The sequence below is a fragment of the Sebastes fasciatus genome, chromosome 16 (assembly GCF_043250625.1).
Source record: "Sebastes fasciatus isolate fSebFas1 chromosome 16, fSebFas1.pri, whole genome shotgun sequence".
Lineage (NCBI taxonomy): Eukaryota > Metazoa > Chordata > Actinopteri > Perciformes > Sebastidae > Sebastes > Sebastes fasciatus.
Window position 1 is genome coordinate 20,484,057 of NC_133810.1, and position 13,545 is coordinate 20,497,601.

Consider the following 13,545-nt stretch of genomic DNA (forward strand, 5'->3'; position numbering starts at 1 on the left):
GCTTGCTTTATGCAAATGTATGTATATATTTATTATTGGAACTCGATTAACACAAAACAATGGCAAATATTGTCCAGAAACCCTCACAGGTACTGCATTTAGCATAAAAAATACACTCAAATCATAACATGGCAAACTCAAGCCCAAAAAAAACAGCGGTCAGTGTGCTGACTTGACTATGACTTGCCACAAACTGCATGTGATTATCATAAAGTGGGCATGTCTGTAAAGGGGAGACTCGTAGGTACCCATAGAACCCATTCTCGTTCACATATCTAGAGGTCAGAAGTCAAGGGACCCCTTTGAAAATGGCCATGCCAGTTTTTCCTCACCAAAATTTAGCACAAATTTGGAGTGTTCTTTAACCTCCTTTTCGACAAGCTGAGCCCGCTACAACCTCCGAGAGATCGATTGTATTAATGCGTTCAAAAATTAGTGCTGTTAAGACGAATTTGCATTATCGCAATATTGTTAACTTTGACAGCCCCAGTTTTTACTTTAGTGTGTGAATCTTGTCTTGATTTGAGTTTTCTTGTCATCCAATGACAAAAAGTCATTGAAAGTTAAGAAAGTCAAGTTAGGGTGATGTAGGTGCCATTATGGCTCGGTTCTGTATATTTCCCATGTCACTTGACTCCATCCTGTCCTTCCCTTGGAGCTCATAAATCAGCACTGTATAGGCTCACTGCTTGAGCTACAAAACATGCATGAATATACCTTTTACGTTGCCCCGTGGATTTGCTCTTGACATCATGTTGAGGCAGCAGAAATTATGCATGCACTGGTTTATTTATAGAACAAGTGAGTTGAACGGAGAGGTCGATTGAAGATCCATCACTATAGGATGCATTCATAGTTTTCGGTCTCGGCAGATGGCTTCCCACCCAGAGCCCGGTTCTGCTCCTGGTTTCTTCCCACTAAACGGGGAGATTTTCCTGGCCACAGCGCGCTTGCTGGATCTTGTTGGGTCTCTAAACTATGGTGTACGGTCTAAGACCTGCTCTATATATAAAGCGTCTCGAGATAACTTCTGTTGTGATTTGACGCTATTAAAAATAAATTGAATTGAATTTTATTGATGCACGCATTTGATTTTTCCCTGCAAACTAAAAACCAGGCTATGAGGTCTACTGATGCAAATATAAATTGTCACTTAGTATGTAGAATAGATGTGTGCGGCTGTGATTCCAGAGAGCAGCAGGGGGAGCTGAACTCCACCAGGTTGCTGTCTCATTGGATAGCAAAGATGTGGGCGGATTTGCGCTGACGTTGCCCATACTCGGGATTAACTTGTTTTTATGTCGCCATATCTATCACATTTTGCACCGGATAGCCTGCCCAACTGCAGATTGTTGATAAAGAGTTTCAAGTTAGCGTCTTCAAACCTTAAATTAGTCGGTGTGTTGTGCGTAAAGCTGTTGATAGGCCACCGTGAAGGCGCGCAGCACAATGTGAGGTGCCAGGATGAGTTAATAGTGCTGATGTCCTGTCACACTGATGGGAGCCGACGGCAGTAAAAACAGGAAGGTGAGTTGAGTGAAATTCCTGGTTGCTAAGGTGTGACGCGTGGAGGTTCCCTGTTTCCATGGCGATGATTTCACGAAATCACCAGGTAGCAACGACGATGCCAATCCTGGATGGCTGTTTTTTAACGTCTTTTCTACTACAGTATATTGAAGAAAGTGTATTCAAATTGCGTAATGATACATTAGTAATTTATATTATACTTGATGTTAACCCTTAAAATATTTTCTGTTGTCTTGTACCTGTAATCGTTACACTTTTATTTTGAAGGCGCTTCCGGTATTGGTATCTGAAATCTATTGACGTCTAACACAATATCCAAATGAATTCGTAACATTGCCCAGTCTCTTGTCAGATGTCAGGCTCATTGATGGCAGTTATTTCTGCTGGGTGACTATAGATGTGTGTGTCCCTTCATTTGGATCAGAAGATGATAACATCCTGCATGGTTGATTGCACACATCTCGCACCACAGAGCATCAGATCTGCTTTGCAGCCCAGGGGGAGATAGAGGGGGTTGTGTGTGACCGTCTGGGTATCATCCGATAATCCGGAATTCATTTGGAATTCAAAAACGTTTTTTCGTTTTTGGTTTCTGAATCAAAAAATCGAAAAATAAATCAAACCCTGGGGACACTCAGAATTAGGTCTGTCAATCAATTAAAATATTTAATTACAATTAATCGCATATTTTTTATTTGTTCAAAATGTACCTTAAAGGGCGATTTGTCAGATATTTAATACTCTTATCAACATGGGAGGGGACAAATGTGCTTGCTTTATGCAAATATATGTATATATTTATTATTGGACATCAATTAACAACACAAAACAATGAAAAATATTGTCCAGAAACCCTCACAGGTACTGCATTTAGCATAAAAAATATGCTCAAATCATAACATGGCAAACTCCAGCCCAACAGGCAACAACAGCTGTCAGTGTGTCAGTGTGCTGACTTGACTATGACTTGCCCCAAACTGCATGTGATTATCATAAAGTAGGCATGTCTGTAAAGGTGAGACTTGTGGGTACCCATAGAACCCATTTTCATTCACATATGTTGAGGTCAGAGGTCAAGGGACCCCTTTGAAAATGGCCATGCCAGTTTTTCCCTGCCAAAATGTACAAGTTCGGAGCGTTATTTAGCCTTCTACCCGACAATCTGTGAATTGGTCATCCTTATGTGCTCATCGCCTCAGTCATTGGTATGTGTTTATCTACAAAAGCATTCTGGGTATAATTCAATTTACAATCTGATCTTCAACTTCAAAACTTAGTTACCTTGAATGAGTTTAAAGCTCTGGTGAAATCGCTGCAGTCCAGGTTGTCTGTGTGCAAGCGTTTTATATGAGCAAGTTTTAATGTTGTTAATTTATGTGTTGTCTTTTACTTTTACTATAACTGTGTTGCTGCTATCTTGGCCAGGTCTCCCTTGTAAAAGAGATCTTTGATCTCAATGGGACTAACCTGGTTAAATAAAGGAAAATAAAATTAAAATAAATCTAGTATGACGTTGATCGATTGCGATCAATTGTGTTAATGCGTTAAATAAATTAGTGGCATTATAACGAATTTGCGTTAACGTGTTATTATCACGTTAACTTTGACAGCCCTATTCAGAATACATGTGTGTCCAAGTGGAGCTACAGAGTTGGAAACATACTGTAATCCAACAGCCGAGGAGATGTGTTTGCACTGAGCAGCTCCCCAGTGTGTGTATATGAAGCAATGCCTAGGCAACTTTCTCTTGTTAAATATTGTATGTAAATATATTTTTAAAAGATCTCTCTTTGTCCTGCTTAGCTTATGCCAGCACTGTTGGCTCATGAGTTTCTGGGCTACGAACTCCTAAAAGGTCAAGTAAAAGAAGAAAGTTGCTTTTAGCAGTGCACGTCTGCCTTGATAAGTGTTGATTGCATTAAACAGCCCCAACACTGTGTCCAGTGAACAGTCCCTGGAGTTGTCTAAAACATGCAGAAACGCTAGCGAGGCCCTTTAAGATATTGGTAGGAAATTCATATGACAGGGTTTTTGCAAATGTCTTCCCAGAAAGCATGTTAACTGATATTACTGTGTTGCACCTGCAGCACCATCTACTAACCTGTACCGTAAAGCTTCTTGATGCATCCATGTCCCCTTGTTCCCCCTACAGAGGCCCACTGAAGGGCAGGAGGATGAGGACTTCTCATCTGGATGGCGTGGCTTCCTCTCCAGCATGGGTCTGTCTATCCCAGCATCCCTCTGTCGCCTGGCCCCACCTGCCCTGCGTCTGGGCCAGCATCGAATGCTCCAAGGCAAGGCCCCTGACATCCCAGAGCACGTCCTGAGGTTGGCGGGAGTCGGCCCAGGCAAGCTGAGAGCCGACTGGAGTTTGCCGGGGTTCATCACAATGTTCCTGCCCGAATTCCCCCACAGAACTGTGCCTGGGCACGAACACTTTCAGGTAGACCTCAATTCCAACATAGACACCAATAATGTGTCAGGCTTGATATTATTGGGTAATGTCTCTGCCTCTCTGCCTCTGTCACTGTTTTTCACTCCACCAGGTGTTGAGTTACATCGCCAAAGGTTCGTTTGGACCCATTCTGAAAGTGAAGGACAAGACCAAACAGAAAACATATGCTGTCAAAGTCAGTCTTCTGTCTGAATCTCACATTTAAATGTTTATTTGATTGAACAAAGCAACGTATGAACAGACAGTTTATTCATTCATGAAAATAGTGTAGTACATACTAGGGCTGTCAATAGATTCAAATATTTAATCACGATTAATCGCATGATTGTCCATGATTAATCGCGATTAATCACAAATTAATCATAAATTTTTTTATCTGTTCAAAATGTATCTTAAATCGATATTTATCACGGATTTAATACTCTTATCAACATGGAAGTGGGCAAATATGATTGCTTTATGCAAATGTATGTATATGTTTATCATCGGAAAACAACTATCAACACAAAACAATGGCAAATATTGTCCAGAAACCCTCACAGGTACTGCATCTAGCATAAAAAATATGCTCAAATCATAACATGGCAACCTCAACTCAACTCAACAGCTGCCAGTGTGTCAGTGTGCTGAATGACTATGACTTGTCCCAAAACTGCATGTGATTATCATAAAGTGGGCATGTCTGTAAAGTGGAGACTCGTGGGTACCCATAGAACCCATTTTCATTCACATATCTTGAGGTTAGAGGTCAAGGGACCCCTTTGAATATGGCCATGCCAGTTTTTCCTCTTTCGCACACCAATGGATTCCTTCGGTTTTTTAGTTTCATATGATACCAGTATCTTAACTAGCTTTAAAACTGAACCCGGTACAACCTCCAAAAGATTGATTGCGTTAATGTGTTAAATAAATTACTGCCATTAAAACGAATTTGCGTTAATGCGTTATCGCGTTAACTTTGACAGCCCTAGTATGTACAAATAGGCTAAAGTTAAAAGACAGACAGTATGAGATGGTTGGTTTTGACACATGCTTTACTTGATACTATTTTTTACTTAGTATTTGAAGTGATTATTTATAGACCTGTAAAATTGAAAGTAAAAAAAAATACAGAATGTTTTATGCAGGCAAAACATTTTCAAAAACCATGATGTCCATGAAGTTGACTCAAAGGTTCTTTTTAATCGTCAAGTCGGGACATGTCGTTTTAACTGTAGTCATTGAGGCTTTTAACGTACACACCAATGCAATTATTATAGTAAACTATAATTATAATTGTAAAATTAATATTTTTGTGCATAGTAAGAAAAAATCCTTTCAGTCCTGTGTAGTCTAGTTTCATCTCAGTATTTTTGCCGTCTGACAGGTCATACCTAAATCAGAGATTCTAAGACTCGGGGTGTTGGAGCAGTCAAAAGAAGAAGTCATAGTCCAGGTAGGTATTAAGAACTGGCATTAATATCATTGTGAGTTTGTAGAAAATATAATGTATTTTTAGACATATATGACAATATATGCCTTTGAAGGATTTCTTGGTGTTGGAAATACAGTAAATACAGCAACCAACATCATCAGTCATCAGTATACCTGAGACACTTTTTATACAATAATAATGCGAATGGATTAAAATCTCATTTTGTGATTGTTCTGAGAGGTGATAAACCTTTTAGATATTTTTATTCACTCTTCCGCAAAAATGATGCACCTGTGATGTCTAATTTGAACCATGTCTAATTCAAAACATGCCAATTTTGAGTCTTTGAATTTCACCAACAAGACCTGAAGTTACTGAAGTTGTAAGTGAAGTCATATCTGGGAAAACTAGTTAGAGCCATTGGAGAGAAAAATGTAGACCTCTCTTTGATCGGTGGCCAAAATTGAGATTTTTCAGGTTGATCTTGGACCTTTGCCCGCAGCGTCAGGTTCGCCACCCATTTGTCCATGACCTCCAGGACTGCTGGCAGACCCAGCGCCACCTCTACATTAGTGAGTCAGCCAGGGACCAGTGACCAACCCAGATCTACTACCCAGCAACCCCTCACTCCACCTTCTCTCACCTCAGCACTGGTAGTCTTGTCCAAAATCTCCCCAACTCCCAACACCCAGAACATGATGACCAAGAGACAAAGAGGCTCCAATTAAGTCTTTTTATTCTGGTTGTTTTCAGTGGTGGAATGTAACTAAGTACATTTACTCAAGTACTGTACTTGAGTACAATTTTTGAGGTACTTTACTTGAGTATTTCCATTTTACACTACTTTATACTTCTACTCATCTCAGAGGTAAATATTGTACTTTTTACTCCACTACATTTATCTGACAGCTTTAGTTACCTTACAGATTCATATTATTAAATCAAAATATAATCAACTAATAAATGATGATGTATTATTGTAGATTAAACTACCTAGCAGTATATAAAGTCATTAAAACAAGCATCACCTTTACCAGCTGCAACATTTAAGTGATGAACACATTAATGCATCAATAATTATAATACAATAATATACTATAGATTATTCTGCATAATGAGTACTTTTGCTCCTCTACATTTATTTGACACTTAAAGTTAGTAGTTCATTTTTACATTAAAAAAAACGTATAATATGATGAAGCACTTTACTACTTATATACCCAGTAGTACACAAAGTATCTCAGATTAGCTCCACATTGATGAACCTCATTAAAATACATTTTGACATGTATTCATTAGTGATAAAAACAGAATAATATCATATACTATAATAAAGGAGCCATTCTGCACAATGAATAATATTAATTTTGATATTTATAAACTGTTGTCAGGCTATTAAATAGGTGTTATCAGTCCCTATATGCCCCATAGATGTGGGTCAGTAGGGGCCTACTATACCCACTAGTAGGTTTTATCATCTATTCACATGGTTGATCACCAAAAGAAGGTATAAAAGAAGACAACAGCCACCTCTAGCGACTGTAGTAATTATGACAGAAGCAGAAACGAAAGCGGCGCTGTAGTATGGACAGTGTGATATTCCATGAGGGGTGGAGGCCGGGGACGATGGATGGGACACACAACACAGGGTTTTCACCCTAAACTTGACCGAGTGTTTTTTTTTCTTCCTAAACCTAAGGAAGTTGTAGTTTTGATGCTTAAACCTACAGAAGCCTTTTTGTTTGTGTTCAAAACGTGACGTTTCACTAAGTGTTATATGTTCGAATGTGTTGCTTTTAAGTTTCACTTTCACTTTTACAACGTAGTATATGTAGTAGGCCCATATTGACCCACATCTATGGTGCTTATAGCGACTGATAACGCCTATTTAATGGCCTGATAAATCTTTAATTGGGTGCAGCCAAAGTACATTTTGCTGATAGTACTTTTACTTCAGTAACATTTTGAATGTAAGACTTTTACTTGCAAAAGAGTATTTTAAGACTGTAGTATTTCTACTTTTACTTAAGTAAATGATCTGAGTACTTCTTCCACCACTGGTTGTTTTGCCAGAGACTTTAACCCCTACAACCCTAATCTACCACTGCCTGTGAGTCCTATATATGCTTTGCCCCTTTTTCCTCTCCTCCAGAGCATTTACTCTTTTTTTTTTCTAAATCAGCCACTGACTCAGAAAGTGTGACCCAGTTTGTTTGCTACCCCACCCCCTGTGCAAAGTTAGCCCGGGGACCAGATGTTGAACGCTGCTGCAGCTCAACAACAACAACACATGCGTCACATTCAAAAGAGAGGACGCCCCTGCTTGCTTACACAGTGAATCATCACTGATTCATTAAGCCATAAATGTAGATACTGGGCTTATTTGGAGCAAATCAAGACTATATGAAGTCATCCTCCTGTATTGCACAGGCCTGAGGCTAGATTACTATGTCCAAGTAGAGAGGGATGGTTCATTATTCCAGACACACACCTATTCACTATTCACCCCAATCCACTTTTTACCTTTATTTTCCAAAACTAGGTGCTTTGGCAGCAGACTGGCTAAAAACAGACGACAGTAAATGTTTGGTTCTTAGAGGAAGTTAGTTTTACACTGTCCTCACCTCCAGATTACACTCCTCTTTCCTAATTTCTGTCACCAGTGTGTGCTCCACATCCCACTGACCTTCACCACCCCTCACACCTCACATTACATGACAGAGGCATGTTTTAATTATGTCTCTCCTCCTACAGTGTGTGACTACTGCAGTACAGGAGACCTGTATACCTACTGGCAAATGATTGGTCAGTTCACAGAGGACACAGTGCGAGTGTTTGCAGCAGAGTTGGGATGTGCGCTCGGTGAGTAGGCTACTATACTTACATCAGAAGACCCCTTATAATCATAACAATTAATCATAATCAACAATCGTAATTAAGCATATGCTAAATACCATTTGTACTCCTAGCCATATTGGTACTATTTGTATTGTAAAACGTATTAAAATAAATATTTCAGACTTGTTTCATAGTGATAAGCAGAAACACATTTCAATTTGAATCATGTTAATGCCAATCCAGACATTTTAAATTAAAAAATTTCATGCTTACTTTCAATAAGTGCTTCAACTTTAAAACAATGAATGTGTCGCTCCTTATTCAAATCATTGGAGGAAAGCTCTGAACAAATCATAACAGAAGTTATCATAACAGTGTTGCAAAACACATCATAGTGCTTAAGCATATTACTTCAGAAAAGTTTGAATGGAATATTTGCATTAGAGTGAATGAAGTGATTGATTCATGACAGATTGATGTAATGTGTCACAATCATATCAGAGTTTCTACTGGCCCAAAGCTAATGTGGGTTAGAGTAATGGACACAGCATACTTGTTTTATTAGTGCAAATGGTCCCCATCTGTAGATATGCAATTTTCAATGATACCGCACAATTTTAAAATTTGTAGCAAATTATTTTGCAGACCCCCTGACAGAGTGTCATGGACCCAACTTTGAGAATTACAGACTTACATATTAAACACCTCACTTTTCTCCTCTAATATCCTAATTAGATCAGGGGTGACTACAGGAAAGTTCCCATAGCTAACAGTATTTAATTGCAAGTAATTATAAAAAGAGGACTAAAATGAGATGAGCTCTCAAAGGATTTCCCACAGCGACTAAGCAGTGCCATGGGTTTTAAATATGCCGGTAGGATTTGAAACATCTTAGTTCTCTAGTTGAGTTTGATATTTTTATTCTTCTTTGCTGTTTTTTTTGCAGGCTTTCTGCACGACTTTGGGATCATCCACAGAGATGTGAAGGTAAGACAGGGATGGTACCAAATGCAAACAAATGTATTTCTTTTTAACAAAGATTGTGGGATAACATCAGTCCTTACTTAACAAGTAATAAAGTGTAGTAAAGTGTCAAACGTCAAATGTCGAAATCTAATGCTAAGGAAAATCTGCTACAAGATTATTTTTCATAGTATGATTAATTTAGTATGTTTTTTAATATGGATGGGTATCTAATTCAGTCTTTTTGGTACTGTTTTTGTAGATGGAGAATATCCTGCTTACAGACAATGGTGAGTAAAAACCAGCAGAGAGCAGCATAGCTCTGGTGTGCAGGAGAACCTTCCAGAGAACATCCTGACTGTGCACATTTGTCAGTCAATGCACATTAATGCAAACAGCATATCTGTTAGCACTGAGGGGGAACAGCTTTTGTATCCAATTAATGAGATCAGATTAGATGGGAATATTTAGATATTTTACACCAGCTGCATCAGTAAAAAGAATCTCATGCCACATGCGCATAATGATGCAGAGAAAATGGTTCTGTCCTAGGACACCTCCGCCTAGCTGACTTTGGTTTGTCCCGTCGCCTGGAGAGAGGAGGAAGGGCTTTTACCATCTGTGGAACCATCCAATATATGGGTGAGAAATATTCCACATTTCACATCTGCAGATGCAGTGATCTGCAGATGCTGAGGACATATTAACAGACCAACATTTTGTGCTTTATTTTAATCTATTATACTGGGAAGTGAATATATGAATGTACAAAGATGTAGTACATCCAGTTCTGTGAGCATGCTCTGTCTGTTCTGCAGCCCCAGAGGTGCTCAGCGGCGGACCCTACAACCATGCAGCTGATTGGTGGTCGCTGGGAATTCTGCTTTTCTCATTGGTTACTGGGAAGGTGAGCTCTTTCTGCCCTGCATAATAGTACTGCAGACATTACTCACAATCATTCATTCAGTGATGTAGCTGAGATTGAATTTTGCTGTAAAAGAAGAATGTATAGAGTATATTTGATGCTTTCTTCCTGAGGTAATTTTACAATTTAAAGGACTCAATTTGTTTTCTTAATCTAGTCATTAGAAGCCTTATCTTTTGCCATGTGAAAGTCAAAAATCTGGCCTTCTGAAAATTGAAACAGCCTGAATTATTTCTAGGGATGCACCGATAATGATACCGGATCAGATATCGGGCCAATACTGACTCAAATAGCTGGATCGGATATCTGTGACAATAGGGCCGATCTATCAAATCCATTTCTATGCATTATATACTGAAATTTTAATTCCTGTGTAAGTTTTGACCAATTTGTTGCTGAATTAAAAAGGTTTACACTTGAATTGTAATTCCTGTTAATTTTGAAGAGTTTTTACCAAGTTGCTGCTGTACGATTTATTATTTTAATAATTAATAACAATTCAGTAAATTTATATCTATGTATTTATTTTTAATATTTTGTTTTACCAAGTTAGGAAAACAATATTTAAGTCAAGCCTGATGTTACCTTACACATAAAAGAATGATCCCAGTCAGTTACTTCCACACAGTGAGGCATACAGCTTATTAATTAAACACTGTTATCTGATCGGTACTCGGTATTGGCTGATACCCAAAGCTCAGGTATCGCTATTGGTATCGGGACTGAAAAAGTTGGATCAGTGCATCCCTAATTATTTCTCTTCATGTACCTCAAACTCTCCTCAGTTCCCCATGCCTCCAGAACCAGACCACTGCAGTATGCTGTGGAAAGTGAGGAGTTTTCCCTATGAAATACCCCTCTGCCTCAGCTCCCCACTGGCCTTGCTGATAACGGAGGTATTTACACAAAGTCTAATCACATTGCTACAAAACATTAAAATCTACACTTCAGACTGCTTGACTACATACACTACATCTACTAACTGCTCAGTATGGTTTAATGTCGTATCATGACCTACACACATTTCTCTTTCCAGCTTTTGTGCAAGACTCCCTCCCGGCGCCTGAGGACCCTCGATCGTTTCAAACGCCAAACCTTCTTCCGTGGAACAACTTTCGACCTCGCCCTACTGCAGCGCCAGCCTGTGGAGGTAACTGATGAATGTCTGTGTGAGGAAGCAACAACTCCCTCAGTAACTGTTTGGTAAAGCCAAGTGGGGTTGATCACAGTTATCTTTGTTTTTCCTTATGTGGGTAGTTAAGGGGTTAATTGACTGACAGGGACTGAGTGGCTCCAAGTGTAATCAGGTGTGCTCTGATTTCCCAGGTTCTCACTGCAGGTGTCTCCAGTCTGAGCTGATGGCAGCACTCGCCTGATAAGCCAGTTTGAACTGGAAAGGCGGGCTGTTAGGTTATATGACCATGTGTGAAAGTAGAGTTTGGAAAAGAGAGTGGTAAAAAGAGCAGCACCAGGCATGTGGTGAGCAGTGTAACTGAATGCAGAGGATGATTTTCCCTCCATGTGTTTTTTCCTTTGTTTGATGGAATTTTTACAGACTGAAAATAAAAGTCTGCCTTATTTTTCAAGCATACTTACCTGCCAGTGTGATGATTTCTCTTCGTGACTTTTCACCTTGCTCTCCTGCACCTCACCTTGCAACAGTCTGGATGTTCAAAAGTCAGATTGTTGAGGAAATGTTCAGTAATGCAAGAAAAGTTTTTTTTTTTTTCTCGTCACTGTCACAGGTGATTCTGGAGCTGAGAGAGAGGCCAGACCGAGCTGCCAAAGCTCGACGAGGCCTCACTTTGTCTCTGCAGCCTCTTAAAGGCTTCGACTACGACTCGTTCCTCAGCCCTCCCGCCACGCCGGACACACAGTGGGATGCCGACACACAAACCCACACAGCTGTGCCGCTCCCCGGCCCAGTACTCCTACTAAAGCCTGCTCAGGAAAAAGGCTCACGCAGAGAAGTGTTTGTGTGACGTGCTTTACAGTTTACAGTATGGTTACTAACACACTAAAAGTAAAGGCCTACGTGTATGTATTTCTGCACATTTATTCTCCTCACGCACAGGTATGGTGCACCTTGTAAAATGTCTTATTTAGTAAAAGCCATAATAGCTGATTATGATTTAATTTGACCTTAGAAATGAATGATTACCATTTGAGAACAAAACTTCCCCACTTGTATTGGCAAGTTTTATGTTGGATTTTATTGAGATGTACTGAACACTTTCTTTTTTTACTTGTTTGCCTTTCTCCAATGAGCACCTTTTCAAGCCAACTGGGTTTGCCCAACAGTTGTGCAAGAAAGGTGGCACTATTGTTGTCCATCTACTTTCAATTTTCAATTGACTGGTCATGGTCATGCCCTGTTAATACATTGCTATCACCCCACATAGAAAAGTCATGTTGGTTGAAGACAACGCAACGTTTTTTTTTTTTTTTTTACAGCAAGTTTTATGTAGTCAAGTAGAAATCCATTCAACCCCCCTCAAGAATATGAGTGTATTTCTGAACTTCTGCCTTTATTTTCATGTTGCATGATTATGAAACCGTATTGGCAGAAGCGGATGAACGAAGCCTCATTTTCTGAGTGATTATGCTGTGATCTTTACTATAAAACCTATTCTGTACCTTTATTTATGCTGCGATACAACCTTTCCCTAACTTGCTTAAATTCTTAAGCTGTAGTAACGTCTCTCCTCCTCTACTATTCAAGGTCATGCAAGCACCACAACATCAGATAAAGATGTTTGCGCCTTCAATGTCCGCTTTAGTTTGAATCATATATAACTTGCGACTCAGGGGAGCACTCGCTGGTTTTCCCAAGTCAGCCTTGATTTTGACTCCAAGATGGCGCCCAGCTGTGCAGATCTGAGCTGGGACTGTACGGGTTGAATTAACAACAGTATTGTTTACCTCCTGTTAACATTTTGATAGATGCAGGGCTTTTTCTATTGTCTAAGGCTGCTGTAACCCTAGCCAGTAATCACACCTTCATGCACTTACCTGATCATCATATTATATTATGATTTTGTAAAGTATGCCCTGGCGTGTACCCAGAATGCCTCACATGTGACCCTGAGCTTGCTTTTGTTTTTGTCACAAAAAATGCTTATTTATAAATTCCTCTTTATAAAGTTTATATGACTATTTTGGATGCCATTTGGTGTTATATGTTATGTAACGATGTATTTTTTGTAATAACCATGTAGCACAGATGGACTATTAAACTCTTAGTATACAGCGACCTGCTGATTTGGATGTTTTGTTTGCGTGAGATGGCTTGAAGAAAGAGGCATTGCTTCACTTTTCCTATCAGTTACGCCACATTGTTTCTGCAGGAACATTGCATGCCTATGTGTGGTTAGGAACTAACAGTTTGCGATCCAGCAGTGGACATTTACTTAAGTACAACTG

At 39.4% G+C, this 13,545-nt stretch overlaps 1 protein-coding gene across 1 annotated transcript; it reads left to right on the top strand.

Annotated features, from left to right (window-relative positions):
- rskrb (ribosomal protein S6 kinase related b) lies at positions 1–13,375 on the top strand. Its single transcript, XM_074610155.1, has 13 exons — positions 1–1,527; positions 3,680–3,970; positions 4,074–4,157; positions 5,349–5,417; positions 5,899–5,968; positions 8,151–8,258; positions 9,181–9,221; positions 9,460–9,487; positions 9,750–9,839; positions 10,016–10,104; positions 10,908–11,018; positions 11,159–11,272; positions 11,868–13,375. Exons 1-13 carry the CDS (start codon positions 1,498–1,500, stop codon positions 12,102–12,104), a joined length of 1,362 nt encoding a protein of 453 aa, XP_074466256.1. The 5' UTR covers positions 1–1,497; the 3' UTR covers positions 12,105–13,375.
- Positions 13,376–13,545: the final 170 nt, after the last annotated feature.